Source organism: Anser anser, assembly GCF_964211835.1.
Source record: "Anser anser genome assembly, chromosome: 6".
Classification (NCBI taxonomy): Eukaryota; Metazoa; Chordata; class Aves; order Anseriformes; family Anatidae; genus Anser; species Anser anser.
Window position 1 is genome coordinate 38,852,215 of NC_139726.1, and position 15,692 is coordinate 38,867,906.

Here is a 15,692-nt window from a genome sequence, read left to right on the forward strand (position 1 = left end):
CGAATCTAGGCAATAATTAGTATTTAGGATTTCATTCATATTAGCAGACAAATGATTAACATAAACTTGGCATTGGGCCTTGATTTTAAAGGGCTGGTGCATATATACATGCCCATGTACAACTACGTAAAATCCCAGCAAGTGTCTGAGATCTTTGAATTCCACACAGCCAAGCCTTTTCCATGAACATTCTAATAGTTTTTTCCGAGTAGTTATTGTATCGTTTGCTTCTGAAACACAAAAAGCAATCTATGTACAAACCATGGTGCTACAAAAGCTGTATCTATGCATTTCTAAGTTATTACACCTGATCTTCCATAACGTTCTCTGTCTTCTTCAGCATGAAAAGTGATAAAAATGCAAATGAACTATATGTCTCCCAGGCATAATTTTTTGAAAAATAATTCTGGGTTATTGAGGTGGCAGTTAATTAACTTTGGGATCTGTGCAGAGGACTAATTTGTTATATGCACTGCTTATAACAGAATCGTCAGGGAGCAAAATCTTATCATCATCTGGCATTCCGATACGTGATTCTATCCGTGTTCTGCTGTCAGGCTCTTTACAGCCACCCTATTCAATTACACAGCAAATGCAGTCCCATTTCACACAGCGGAATGAAATCTATTAATTGCACATTAAATACCTGAATTACTGGCTTCTTCAAAATCATAGAGCTTTGCCATTGAGTTCACCGTGTCTGATTTTTTTCTTTTCTAAAGCCATGTTTCCTCATTAGCCATGTAGCTTTTTTCCAACCCTCCTTTCTCCTTTCTTTAATCATCTAAGACTAAATAGATCACCACCGCCCACGTTTAATAAAGAGTGTCAGTCCAAAAACTGCGAGCAATGTGTTTTCTGTATGTATTAAAGAAATGACAATTTCTCAGTCAATTTAGCTCATTCAACAATTGCTTAATATCCAGATTTATTTTAATTCAAATGCCTTGACACAGCTTCAGAAAATGCAAGGAAAACACAGACACCTTTCATGTAATCTATGAGCAGAGAAAGATGTTAGATATTTCTTTGCAAATCATCACCATACATGACATATTCATAGATTTCAGTGTGCTTGCTATCTTTCCCTCAGAGCGTGTCACATAGCATATCACCTTACCTCCCTACTCACGTGCGCTGCCTGTTGAAAAGGCAGCATCATGCCTTCCTAATTTCTCTGCAAATTTCACTTAGCAAGTCTGTATACATCAGATATCATAACACATCCTCATAGTTTGCAGACTGAGCACAATGCCTTTCACGAAACAGCACTAGACTTAATCATCATCCTTCCTCACTAAGAACTTCTCAGTTGTTCATTCTCAGTTCTCACATTTAAAAATGAAACATAATGAGATCTCAGTAATAACATCTTGGCAGCCTAACCCACAATTAAAGTATGAAGAACCTCACTTGGTGGCAGAGCTTCATCCACTCTCTGGTACCGGCTAACATCCTGACGTACCGAAGGCAGCGACCTCAAGGGCTGATGGCCATTGGCTTGAGCACCTAGAAACAAAATGCCCACAAATCACTTTCCGGTCAATGTGGGGAAACCATAAAGTTGTCTCTGAAGAGAACAAGACACACTAAAACTTCTGCAGGACTATGACATTTTAGGATATATCTATTAATCATCTGGCTTTTCTGGCAAAATAAGTCATGTCTACAGATCAGGGTGATTTCTCTGGCATACTCTGCAGTCCTGCTCCTGAAAACGTTACCTCTTGGGACACAATGCATCCACTTGTGAGCAATGAAAGCCACGGCACTAACAGCTGCATGTGCCTGAGTCATATCCCACCAAGGGACATGGGCAAAGCTACATCCACCTGGCCACCACAGAAATCTGCTCTAACTGTCCACTGACTTTCCTTGCTGCAGCAATACTGATTAGCAATGTATGGTGTAATCTGACACCTAGCAAAGAGTCTTAAATGTCTAGAAAATGATGTAAAAGAATGTATTGACAGCATTTGAAAAAATAACAAAATTATATTTTACCAGGATAAATAGAGTAGATAAGATTAACTACAAACATATGCAGAACAGCATGGACTTCAAAGATAGGGAAATGAGCTCTGGACTTCTGAAATGTTACAAAAAAAGACACATCCAGAAATCCAATTTGATTGCACCCACTTAATTAGATCCACTTCAATCTCTGTAGAAAGGGAATGGATGATCCACTGCGAAATGTGCTTGAAAAAAATCTGCAATGGACACATTTCTATTTTCCATGATTTTAGTGAGATATGAAATCCTGAACTGCTAAAATAACTTTATAGATGGGAGAAGTTTTACGGTCTTGAGTAATGCATTATTATTTTCCCATGGTTCCAACTATGCTAGGATGTGTCCACACATATAAGTAACTGCAAAAGGTAAGATATCAGCCTGAAACATGACTAAAAAATTATCTAGCAAGCAAGGTAATACTGTGAAATTCTTTTCTCTTCTTCACACTCCTTCTCAATACTCTCTCAAGAATTAAAATATGTCCTATTTCAAAATAAACATGTCTTGGATATTTCAGTTTTGGTATTTTTGTTAGATCAAAAATCCCAAGTGTCTCTCAAACAAAGAATTAAGTCTCACAAGAAGAAAACCTTTGAAAGATAATGACATTGATAATTTAAGATCCTTACTTTCAGATGTTCGTTTTTAATTAATTTCTACTGGCTGCAGAAAGGTCACTTTAATAAGTGCCTCCTGCAGTTGTTACCTCCAGTAGCTCCTTCAACCTGTGCTGTGGCACCCTCACAAGCTGCTTGGGCTCCTTCCGTTTCTTCATCCTGAGACTGGCTATTGGCAGCTGCCACCTGCAGGCTTCTTCTTTGCCAGATTTCTTCTGCTTCCTCTTGGTCTTGTAATTCACCTGCTTCAGCCTCCTGTACTTCCTCCTGAGGTAACTGTACTGCAGGCAAAGAGCCCGAAGTACTTGCAAAGTCTTGTGTTTCAGCAGCTGGCTGAGTTCTAGCCACATCAGTGGCACAAGCTCCCTCTTCCTCTTCCTGAGGAGAGAAGGTGGGAGTCTCAGGAAACCTAGCACTTTCAAAAGAACACCGCATTTCAACTGAGGAACGACGCACAGTTGCACTTTCGTTGCAAGAGCTGTCTGCCCCTTCCACATCGCTCTCCCCTTCCTGTCGGGTACTAGCCTCACTGACACTTTCCGTGCGAGCAGGATCACTCTGCTCAGTTTCTGATGACAGCTGGGAAGGTTCAGACCCTTGATCAATGGATTCTGTTTCACTAACACCCCTTCTGCTCCCAGCAGCGGCATCGGCAGCTCCTGCATCTGTACTGCTAGGAGGCTGCTCTACCTCCTGAGCGGCATATGACTCTCTGCCAGCCTGCTCTGCTGGTGTTTCACTTTGAGAACCTTGTGGACTTTCCCCTTCTGCTAACTGTGATGGTGGAAGCTCTGGGAGACTCTCTGGCTGGTCATCACTTGAAGGCAAAGGAGCTTCAGAGGCTGAAACATTTTCATTCTCTGCAGGCCCCTGTGTTACCTGATCTGATGAGCAACTTAAACCATCTCTTTCAACGCTTCTTGTAGCACCATTAAGCATTACCAAACCACCATCATCTTCCAAGGAAGATGGAAAACCCAGGTCTTGATGTAGTTCATGTTCCTCTTCATCCGAGTCAATGTGAAGCATCGCATTAAGTCTTGTGTCAGTAGGGAAGCTACTCCTCAGTTTTGGGGAGGCTCCACGTGGACGTTCACCAGAGGCAGACGTCCCAGGTCTGGGATGAGCATTGTGTTCTATTGCATCCAGATAGTCATTTAGTGAGTCCTGGCGACCTCTTGTAGGTGATGATCTTGAAGCACCTGAGGTTATCTCATCCTGGTCTGTTTCCAGAGTTGTACTAGTCCTTAAAATATGTCTCTGGATTGTTTCTCCAGAAGATTCCTCAAGGACTGGCCCATTGGAACACACTGTGGATGTATCGTGATGTCCTGTTGGCATGTCCTCATCATCCGAGGGGCTCCCCAAGTCTCCATTTACAGAGTTCACTCCTAGCAAAGTGCCGACTGTTTCTGGTGATGCATCTGCAGAGACACAACAACTGAATGTGAAACATGTAATGCATAGACAGTTCATTATATTTTCCCAGCATCACAGAAGTGATACATCACATCTTTCAAGGTGTTGGCTTATTTCAATCAGGCAAGTAAGTGAAGAAAATGCAATTAAAACAATACAGGCATCTACATCATTATAACAGCAATCACAGAATTTTCTCTGTATAAGTCTATCCTATTTTATAGGTCATAGAAAATTTCACAGGCATGGAATATTACTTTAGAGGACTCCTATTTTGCTTTCAAAAGACAAAGCATTGCCAAGCGTCTTGACAAACTGCCTGCAAAACCAGCCTCACAAACAAGGAACGGGTTTTCTACAACATCTCTCTTATATCCAGAAGCAGGATTTATACAAAACCAGTCACTGATGCCAGCTGTCCTTAGCAGCATGTAAACCTGCACCTGAGATCACATGAGCAATCACAAATTGTGCATTGATACACAATTCTATACACAACAGTTAGTTTGAATAAACTTAACAGACTTTTCCACTGTAAAGAATGGGAATCTACCTAAGCAAAGTTCACAAAATATTAAATACGTTTTGGTATGAAAAAAACGCCTAATGGACATGTGTATCTTTATAACTGTAACAGGTAATTCTCAGTCCTGTAAAAGGGGGATAGGACAGAGTGATCAGCATGGACACAGAGGCGGAATCTTACTTGCAACTGCTCATCTCAGCCAAAGGTAGCCAAGGCACACATCACAGAGTGAGAAGAAAGAATTACGATTCCCTCATCAATCCCATAAAATGAGAATCGTAAGCACATTCATTTAGAATATATCTAATAAAACAGGAAAACAATAGGATAAAAAGAAAAATAACAGGATAAACGTTGGTGTTTTGGACTTACTATCTCCAAAGCCATATCTGAAATACCTAAAATATGAATCCCACTAGGAAAATCTACAGTAGAGGGGAGCTAATGGGGGAGTTAATTTTCACAGAAAATGTTAGAAACATAAATACATAGAAATTCTCTCTATACAACTATCTGGAGATTCAGATCAGTGACAAAGTCTCACCTTCATGAACTGAAGATGTGATTTCCACTTTGAACTGGAGATAGCCACTTACATGATCAGCTGGGAGCCTTCTGCCAAGATTGTAACTGAGAATCTGGTCTCTGCAAAAACAAATAAACTGCTGGTTTTGGTGTTTTTGTGTGTATGTGTGTTTTTTGTTCGTTTGTTTTGTTTTGTGCATGCATGCTTTTTTTCCCCCCAAATTTTGACTGGTTTTATTTTTCCAATATTTTGTATCAGAAGTTCTTATCAGGTAGAGTCAGTGTGAGAGATGGTAACTTCTATTACACTTTTAAGATTAGCCACATAGAATGGCTTGTATGAAAAAGCACAAATACCAACAATAGTGTAAGATACTGTTTGTTGATACACAAAACAGCCTAACAAACTACTATTTATCATTTTCAAATTCAGATTGTGCCCTATGAACTCTCACATATCCCTAAATCTGTTTTTAATTCCAAAAGAAACCAAACTGAAAAGGATCCCTTTCCCTTAGCTTCTCCTTCCTCCGTCAGAAAATATGTTTTATTATTAACAAAAACCTTTCATTTCTGAAAACCTTCTGCCCCCTTGTGGTTTTTACTGCAAAAAAAAAAATCCTAATAGTTTCTTCACATTTTATTTCTCATTCAGTAAAGCACTTCTGCATCTGCCTAAACACATTATTACTTAGAAAAGCTTTTAATGCTAAGATTAAACTTCAAATAATTTCTTCAGTGTTTCTGACTTCAATAGGACTCAGACTTGATTAAGTACTTGTGTCAGCTTGAGACAGGATAAGATCCTAGGCTACACACAGCCAGAATTTACAGCCCCAGTCACTTTCAGCACATCTGACACAACTGAAGGGAGAGGAGGGGGCTGCTGAAGACCTTCATGGGAAATTGCTGCTACTTATGCAATTAGATTTGTACTGGTATAATAAACATCTCTCCCTCTACAGGGAGCATTCTTACTACACTAAGTGACAGACTAAACAGAATATAAGGCAATGATTGAGATAAACTGCAGCAGTTTGCATCCAAACATCAGCTTTGAGCAAAAAAAGCCCTGAGTTGACAACTTAAGGCAAAGCAACCTCTCCACACTGTATATGGGCCACAGGACATCAAATCATCACAATATTGTGTCCTGAATCTGTGTCACAGATTCATTGCTCAGTACTCCAATTGCAATTCTTCAGTTAGACTTCGGGGCATCCTCAGAAGATTGCCAGCTGTGAATTCCACACTTTTTACATAAGGCTTACAATGCTCTAGGCACTACAAGATTAGAGAAAGCAGTGACATTAACAATGTCTGCTTTGGATTCAGACGAATCAATAGCATCAAATACGAGCACAAAAAGCACAAACAAGCAACAAATACAGATACATTGGTAAAAATAACTGCAAGATTGAAGTCAGTTCTAACTGCAACATGGCAAAACAAAACTGAATACTTACCTATGTTTTTGCTACATATTTATCATATAGCCTTCCATATCCCAAAAAAAATTGGTATATCAAATACACAGAACTGAAGTACAAAGAAAACAGGAAATGTCTTCGAGACCAGCAGTCAGGTTTCACTTCTCACACCAACAGAAATCCCAGAGCAGTTTTGGAATATAGCATGGAAATGAACACCCTAACATAGGTTTTGAAGCCAGTCTGTATCACTGTGCTATTTTTGAGTATCTAGCCGTGTGCAAATTTATTAGAAAAAGCTGCTTGCTCCAGCATATCACGATTTGTTGAGATGAAGCGATTCTTAGTAAAGTTAGGTTTTATGCTCTTGGGCAGGCTTCTTTTTTCTACTTTTTTATATTTATGGAATAAAATTCTTTATCAGAAGATGTCGTCAGAATTTTAAGCTACTCTTACAATTTTGTTCTTACATTACTTACCAGTGTAACCACCACTTTGGAAACTTAAAGCTGAAAACTCTTTTCAAATTGAGTTTGCTTTTCTCCATTTATGCAACATGTTACTTTGATGAGAGTATCTGTGAAAAAGGAGGCCAGTTGCTTATATCCTACTTTTTGTGTGAAAGGTTGACGATGCTGCCACTCCCTTAAACTTTCAGGCAAGAATATACAGATTTTCTTTCACCATCATTCCTCGTAGGCCTCATCCAATGGCCTCTTAAGTTAATGGAAACTCATTATCTTTGAGTTAGGTTCTATACAAAGCACATTTGAATAATTCAGTTCCTCCCATTGTCTTTTGTGGAATTACTTTTTCTAATTTGTCAAATAAAACAAACAAATGTCAAAATATTTAGACATAATAACATACCCTACAACGACTGCTTTCTCTTACAGGTAAAATTATAGTTTTGCATTCACAGCTGCATCTCTTGCAGACCTCCAGCCATTTGTTTTACACCAGCACTGTATCACAGTGCCTAAGTACCAAGTCTCAGGCTTTTCCGAGTGCATATGGCTGTCTGATGGCCTAATTTGATCATCCATTTGACTATACTACAATACACAGTCCAGTAATCATCTTGAAGTACAAAACATCCTAAAAATGCATATGTTACTTGCTCCTTTAAACCATAACATACTGTTACAAAAAATGAACAGAACATCTAAAAGTAACACAATAGATTAATTTTGAGTTCCATTAGTTCTCTATTCATAGCATAAGGCCATTTTAATTTGGTAGTACACCAGCACTCTGAAAAATAAGGAGTCATAGCCTTGCAGTTCTGGTCAATTAGATGAACAGATATTAAATCTCTCTTTTAAACTGACAAATAAAAATAAAATATGATATAACGATATGATATGAAATATAAAAACGATACAATAAAATTTGCTTGTTCTAAATAATTTGCACACAATCATACAGCATTGTGATAACAGTTTGCTTCTTGATTAGCTAGCCATAGGATAACATTTTTTAGGAGGGTAATGATTTTTTGTATAAAGACACTAAGTTGGAAACAAATTACAAACATATATAAAAAGATGTATGTGTATTCAGAATGGGGTTAGAAACACCACCATTTTCCAATTGGGCAATAAGGCTATTCAAATTCCACTTTAATTTTTTACTACAGTTACAGTACAAATTGTGCCTGTGCCACTAAGCCAGAAAGGCTGCTCTGTGCCAGTATCCTAGATGTTGAATCTCCCTGACAAATGAAAGTTAGCATTAAGAATGTACTAATTACCCAATTGCATGTCTCTCCAACAGTCTCTGGACTGGTATGGTTAGCTTCCCAAGAAAGCGCTTGATGATTGGACGACTCTTGGCAAATTTGTCTTTAACCTCAATTTCCAAGACATCTGTTAGAAGTGCAACAAAAGAATATTTCTGGAAGGAAAGAACATATTTGACACTATATCAATATATCTTCATTCAGAAGGCATGTGCATAATTACTAGTAGCTTGCAGTGAACTCTAAAAGCAATGATTGATGACTACGGCAGTTTCCATATTGCAAAACAATGTCAATATCATTATTAAGCACTGAATTTGGCCTCTCAGAAAACCTCTATCTTTTTACCATTCCTTGAAAATACATGTTTGGTAAGAAGCTGCACTGAATGAAAACACTTTCATGGTCCACATCAGAAAGGAGAAAGCAATGTATACTAGTGCTTGCTTCAATTTGGATACTAGAAAGCACAAAGAGAAGGAATCCTCACTGTACTCTGTCATGCTACAGAAGAGTAGCAGAATCAATGCAGAAGAAAGGAGGAGTGCCTCACTCTAGTCTGTGCTTAGTGAACTCCCCTTCCAACACCATGTTTTGTTGTAATTTTTTGTATGCATGACATTGGAAGGACAATGCACAGGCAGTGTTTTCATGAGCACTGAAACTAAAGGAGAGGAATTTTCCATAGATTTTTGCACCAAAGTTCATAAATCTTCCCAGTAAGCTCTAACAGAAGCTTTTCCTGCACTTGAGGCCTTCATACAAGATGGCACTAATTTATAAAAGGTTTTGTGATGTCTTGTAAGATCATCCTTCCACCCTCCCTTGTGGGGGGAACCAGCGTCACAGTCACTCTCTTCAGCCTAGCATCAATTTTCATGAATTTATGAATACTTCATATTTGGCATCTGTGCTGCTCTGCTAAGTCTGAAGATGGTCAAAAGATTCAACAGAGGTACAGGGCATGTGTTTAAGCACGCATGTCAGCAGGGAAGCACACTTACACACAATGTGATGACAAATTCCCTTAGGAAAGCAGACTTAGAAACCAAAGATATTTTTTCCTCTAGATTGTAAGATGTCAAACAAACAAAAAAGTACGGGTAAAATCTACACAAAAGCCAAAGTCATCTGGTTACACTTTTACTGTCTGCCATCTTTAAGACCTCTGAGCAAACTGGCTAATGTACATCTAGCTAAATAGCTGACAAGGTACTGAACAAGAAACAAACGAAGGAACAACTCAGCTCAGCTGTAGATATTGGCTAAAAATATTCAAAACCAGCAATTAAATTGAGCCATGAATTAAAAAAACTCCCTCATGCTGGGTAGAGCTGTGTTCCTGGGATAAAAAGAACTTAAAATTTGTTTCTCAGTTTAATAGAAAATTGCAAATTATTTTTCAGAAAGGAGTAGATGTAAAACAGGATCCATCCTGCACCACTAGGACAGCATAGATAATGGAATCATAAGCTGGTATCATCAGAGCATTGCTAGAGGGAAGATGCAGCAGTTAAAGCAAGCCAATACAATGTGTGCACCAGTGAACATTATCACTTTTCTAATAAGCTTCAAAAAACAAGGAGAACTGGAGGAGAAAAAAAGGGGGAAAAAATAAGAATAGGTTTTCTTCCTATCTACTGAATAATGAAACGGACAGATAGAAAGATGAAGAATCAGTTTAGAGATTAAAACTTGTATACTTCTAAGATTTTAAGTCTTCCACAAATCTACAGTCTTTCCCACAACCAAGCACCCCTGGGCAGTGCTAATGTTCACACTGCTCTCTTCTGCTTTACTGCTTGTTTGACTGTAATTTGTGGAAACATTTTCCAAAGCCCACTCAATTTTCTGATCTTCCTAAAGAACATATTAACATTCAAACAGAGTATAGGCATTTGCTCAATAGAAAATAGGCACAGATCAAGAATGATGCTAACTGGTCCCAAAAGGGTTAAGAACAATGTTCACAGTTTCCCACTTAAATATTAATCTTCAAAGACACTGCCTTGCTCTTCTGTGCTCAAAGACAGTTGTGGGACTGAGCAGTTCAAGTTCCTTCTTTAAGACCTGCACAACATACCTGGTATAAACCAATCTAGAAAACTGGCTTCTAACAAAGAGCATCCACTCTGCCTGGCAAAATTGAACGCTTGCCACCTGCTATGCACACTGAGGATATCATTTCCAAATGAGCAGTCATTGCCATCACTAAGCATAAATGCTCTCTTATTGTACCTTTTCTTAAAAGAGTCTTCCCACAACATATAATCCATTTTAATTAATTTATTTTTTGCAATTTCAAGGGATCTACAGGGCTGTTGAGTGATTCCAACTCTTTTAGCAGAGAAGTAAATGAAAACCTCACAGCACTGCAGCTTAAACACACGGCATAAATATGCAGATGATAGCTGTTTCTTTCCAACAACGGGGTTCCTAAAATTACTACAATTTTGGTGTCAGTTTAAATAGCTAGCTACAGAATAAGCTCCCAGCCTTCACAGAGTAAGGACTAATGCATAAAGAGAAAATACAAGCCTAGTATACTGCATCAGCTTATAAAGAGCTCTCGAAAGGCATACATTACCTCTCTGTGCCAAACAGGGTTAGTTGTGTTACTGATGATGGTCGACCTTCTTTCCTGACCATGATGAGCAAATGTAGGAAATGTACTTTTCTTGCCTGGCTGAATGGACATCTTTAGATAAGGATCGGGGTTGAAGAACATGCCTTTTTTAAGCCCAACTGCTCTAATATCTTTAAAGCAAAACAAAGAAGAAGGAAAAAGGAACAGAGTAAATTAAAGCTAGTTCACAAAGTAGCACATTCCTAAAATATTACCCAGGAAATCAATTCACCGTAAACCACTAAATAAAGCAACTTAAAGTTGCTAATAGAGTAACTGGATCCAATGTACAGAAGATAGTTGAAGCAGGAAGTCAAGTGTTTTCCTAAGAGAACACAGGGAGGAAAAGTATTGACGTCCTCATTTACATTTTGGACTCCAGTCATTTGTAATACAAACTTAGAGCATGAACATTCAAATGAGCAACAAATGTTTTTCTCAGCAAGGTATTTCCACCCTAAAACAAACAAAAAAAACCCCGCCATACAGTAGTTGCTCTTTTGCTGCTTGAGGAGAAATAGCTAAGATTAAAAAGACTGTATGGGAGGTAATGTAGTGCACTCAAGCTCTCCCAAAGCTGAGACTTTGAGAAACATGACTTTAAATATTCATCACCGAGATTGCTCTGGCCTATGATGCACACTTTATCCCAACTTAGAAGAAGATAAGCTATCCCACTTAAAAGGATGCAAGGCTTTCTGAAAATGCCTCTTTCTTGCTAGGGAAATCTCAGTATCGTAGCCCGTGCCAACTTTCAACAATAAACAAGAATTTCCTCAGATGCGCATCTTATACCTACGCACTTCAGTGAGAATATAAGCTTCATCAAGAACAGAAAGAAAGAGGGCATTTGTGATACAATATTAGATTTTAAACTTAACTGTGAAATATTTGTCTGTTTAGGTTTGCTGAAGCTTAAGATTTTTGTGCCTCTCTCCATTAGGTTCTCCAATATGCTGCACACAGTCTTCATGACCCTAATGCAATTGGCACATATATACTTAAATGAGCAGTCTATACATGCTGGCAAAATTCACTGCACTGAAATCAAATACTACATCTTCACAGTCAGTTAAAAAAAAAAAAAAAAGTCCTGCCTACAGTTCAAAACTAAGCTGTATAGTAAAATACTATGAAATATAGAGTAACAGCCTTTAAAAGCAACAACTTTGTATATGCAACTACAGCAAGTATATACATTACTCTCTATCACGATCTTTGCACTAAAGCTGTTCGGAAACTCCTACAGGAGAGACCACAGCAAAATTTCTAACAAAGATTCTCTGTGTGTAATGGCACATGGTATTTCACCAGCTACAAAAGGGGGGAAAAGCCTGAAAAGACTAAGACATGTTAACAATGAAAATGCAAAGCAGTTCCTCTACAGCCTTAAAAAAAAAAAAAAAATAGAAGCATATCCACATAATTTTGATTTATATCAGTCTGCAAAAGCACAGATTGCAAACCTGTCAGAACTTCAGACGTGTGGCAGAAGATTCTTCTACTCCATCAATAATATATTTTCACACTGATTTACTAGTATAATATGGTAATAAATCATACAATAACACTAATGATGTATGAGAGATAGAATCATGATTTATTAACAGTACCTAGTGAGGAAGATATACCACGTGGTTCTCTTAAGTATTCTGTATTCATTTTAGAGATCACTAGAAAACATCTCCTCCCACCATGTGATATTCAACAATTTGAAATGCATTTATCTGAATGCAAAGAATCAACTGACTGTTTTCAGTCAGGGAGTCCATAACCCAGACAATTTATTAGTGATCGCAAAAGCTTATGCAACAGATTTGGTATTATGGTTGTGAGAGTTGATCGTTTCATCGCATTTTTTTTTCTGTAAGTAAAAAAAAAAAAACACATTTTTTCCCACTGCTCGAAACTTATTGCTAGGTAGTATCTTGAAACCTGTCAACAAAAGAGAAGGTTATCACCCGCAAACATTTTGAGATCTCCTTGAAAAAGTGAATTTCTAAGTCTGAAATAATACAGAGAAATTCTCAAAAACAGAATTATTTTTCTGCACAAGGAGTAATTCACAAACATATTTCAAAGAAAACAATGCTGTCCTCCAAAGGAGTACAGCATGAAACGTAGGAAATAATGTCATCACTGAATCATGGCTCAGCTTTGATTTGCCACAATTTCAGTTTAAGGTTTAACATAATCTTACATTTAGAGTTATCATATTTATCTGTTAACATAGTCACATGAGAAGTCAGGACCAGATAGTTCACTTTGGCTTCAAAAATACAGTTCTCTAGCATCTTAATCGAAAGATGCCAGACAATTATCTGTCACTACACCATGCAAAACCCAGGATATTAGAACATTCTCTGATAAGCACACTAAAAATCCATTAAAGATACAATAAAGTTAAATAGGCACATTCAGATGACAACAAAATGCAGGCTCACCACATTCTACATGAGCAACCAAAAACATGGAAAGTACATGACAGACCTGTCAGGCAGGAATTTAGGAAACTCCTCAAGCCGAGTTGTAACATTCCATTAAACACAACAGGTTTTTCAGATTTCACAAAACAGTTATCTTTCTAGCTCTCTATGTGACTCTACAATGTATTAGTGCTATACTGATTAACTGCTGCAAGACCATATCAAAGTTTATTGTCTTCTGCTCTACTCCTACAGCGTTTAAATGTTTTCATTGTCAGCTCTTCTGTATTCAGAAACATTTTTTTCTGTCTTCACTGAAGTTGAATATGCTCTAGTCTAACAAGACTTCCTGTGGAATACAGTGCTAATCAAAACAAGTGAAGCTGGTAGACTGTATCCCTCAGCTATTTTACTGTAGTGACAGCTTAGCTCTGTCTGTTACAAGTAAAGATTTTTTTTCTTTTTAAACCACTACTTGCAGCCATTGCTTTGTTACTACTTTCTTAAAAGTGACAGACCCAGCTTGCATTTTATTTAGAGGCTAATTTTTTTTTTTTTGTTCGTTGCACAAACTAGAAATTTTTGCAAATTTCTGATGCTGAGATTCATCAAATTCATTTCTTTCATTCCTGGAGATTTGTCAATCTGGCGTGTTTTCAAACAGAAGTTCTAAAGAAATTATATCTTTCAAGCCACTAGAGTGTGCTCCTAGAGAAGCTAAGGAAGAAAAGTGCTCTATTTTTAAAGATTTTTAGAACATCTAATTATTTTTTTTATAAAAATAATTTGTAAAGAGCATATTTGTGTTGTCTTTTTTACCTGATAGGGTAAAGCTGACTAACTTCCGAGAGTGCTGGGCTCCAGAAGCACCTTCATCCGTGCCTTCTACTCCCATCTGAAGAGGAGAAAGAAATAACATGCCACAGAAGTTTTCATCTGCTTTATACATTATTGAAGATGATTATGCAGCTGCATAGAGGCATGCATGGGAAGAATCAGGCCAATTACTGCCTGTTACCAGGGATGAAGCTACAGCATCCATTTCTAGGAAAATATTATTTATGCCACACAGTGTTAATACACTAGTCCTTGGAATCTTCCAAACAGAAAATCAATCACAGAAAGGGAAACACTATTTTCTTGTGAGTTTCATTTTTATAAAATAAAATCAACAGTATGGACTGGTAATATATATATGAAAGCATGAGCTAGCCAGTGACAGCATGTGTAACTTTTGTCACTTTTCACAAGTGGGCAATTTACCATGCAACAAAAAAGGCAATGGGATCAATAAGATCAAAAACCTTCAGATTTATGAATGAAAGGTCTTTGTAAATGGAAAATTACATCAACGATATCAATACAAATGCCATCTAAAAGCTATGCTTATACTACACATATATTCAGGTTTGGTTTCTACAGAAATCTCTGACTAGGTAAAAGCATTACCTCAAAATAAAAGGCTTCTCATGTATTCATGTCTAAATTGCTATATCCACAGAACAGTTCCTTCAGCTGACAGACAAATTTCTCTCCAGACAGAGATGTGCATCCAGCAGAATAATCTAACATAAAAACATCAATGGAGCTATACTGAAAGTCAAACGGTTCTCCGTGTAGGCAGTGCACTCACTCCCAGACACAGATTACGCACAGTGTGCTAAAAAAGCCTCATCCAAAAAGCTTTATATTAGTGATAAATAGGAAGTCATCCAACCTATTAAACAAAATAAGCTGATAACTAACTTGTACACCTGTGGGTGGATGAAGTATGTAAAGCAGCTTTTAGCACCTGAACAGTTGTCTGAAAGCAGAACTAGAAGCTATGGGACTGAAAATATTTCTGAAGCTGAGGTGGCCAGACTAGAATGTGCAGTCCATGAGGAAACCACTAAACAAGTCAGAAGTCCTTTTGCTATTGCTTTAAGCATTATCACGAGCTTTCAAATACTTCCCAAGATGATTAGCAAACAAAAGCACAATCAGAACAAATGCTGGGTGCAATTGATACTGAAGGATTTATTCTGTTGCAAAATCCCATGCTTAGCATATAAAAGCAGTCAAGTCAATAAAGCGATACAGAAACCATGATGACGTTGACATTTGGCATCCCCATGGGCCTCAGCAGCCTCCTGAGGGAACAGACTGTGTCAGGAAGTTGCAATGCTCCCCACCCAGCCTGTTTCCCGTCCTCATTGCTGCGGTCGTGATTCACCGTCGTTTTCAGGGACAAGCTTTTCTCACTAGAACACTCTCAGCTCTCTCACCTCCCCACCGAGCACAGTATCATTACTCCCACAACTTCGTAAGGATACACAAGCAGTGACAGCTGGTAATAAAATTATGAGGGCATTGAAAACACA

The 15,692-nt window shown here is 37.9% G+C and overlaps 1 protein-coding gene across 13 annotated transcripts in view; it reads right to left on the reverse strand.

Moving 5' to 3' along the window:
• Window positions 1–15,692, reverse strand: part of HECW2 (HECT, C2 and WW domain containing E3 ubiquitin protein ligase 2) — a 187,773-nt gene that overhangs the window by 53,383 nt on the left and 118,698 nt on the right. For all 13 annotated transcript variants that reach the window (XM_083842985.1, XM_083842982.1, XM_083842987.1 and 10 more), the window contains 6 exons: window positions 14,149–14,224; window positions 10,865–11,034; window positions 8,290–8,432; window positions 5,126–5,226; window positions 2,726–4,060; window positions 1,414–1,509 (listed from right to left, as the gene is read on the reverse strand). In XM_083842985.1, the coding sequence (XP_083699111.1) occupies window positions 1,414–1,509; window positions 2,726–4,060; window positions 5,126–5,226; window positions 8,290–8,432; window positions 10,865–11,034; window positions 14,149–14,224 (1,921 nt within the window). The remainder of the gene's footprint in view (window positions 1–1,413; window positions 1,510–2,725; window positions 4,061–5,125; window positions 5,227–8,289; window positions 8,433–10,864; window positions 11,035–14,148; window positions 14,225–15,692) is intronic.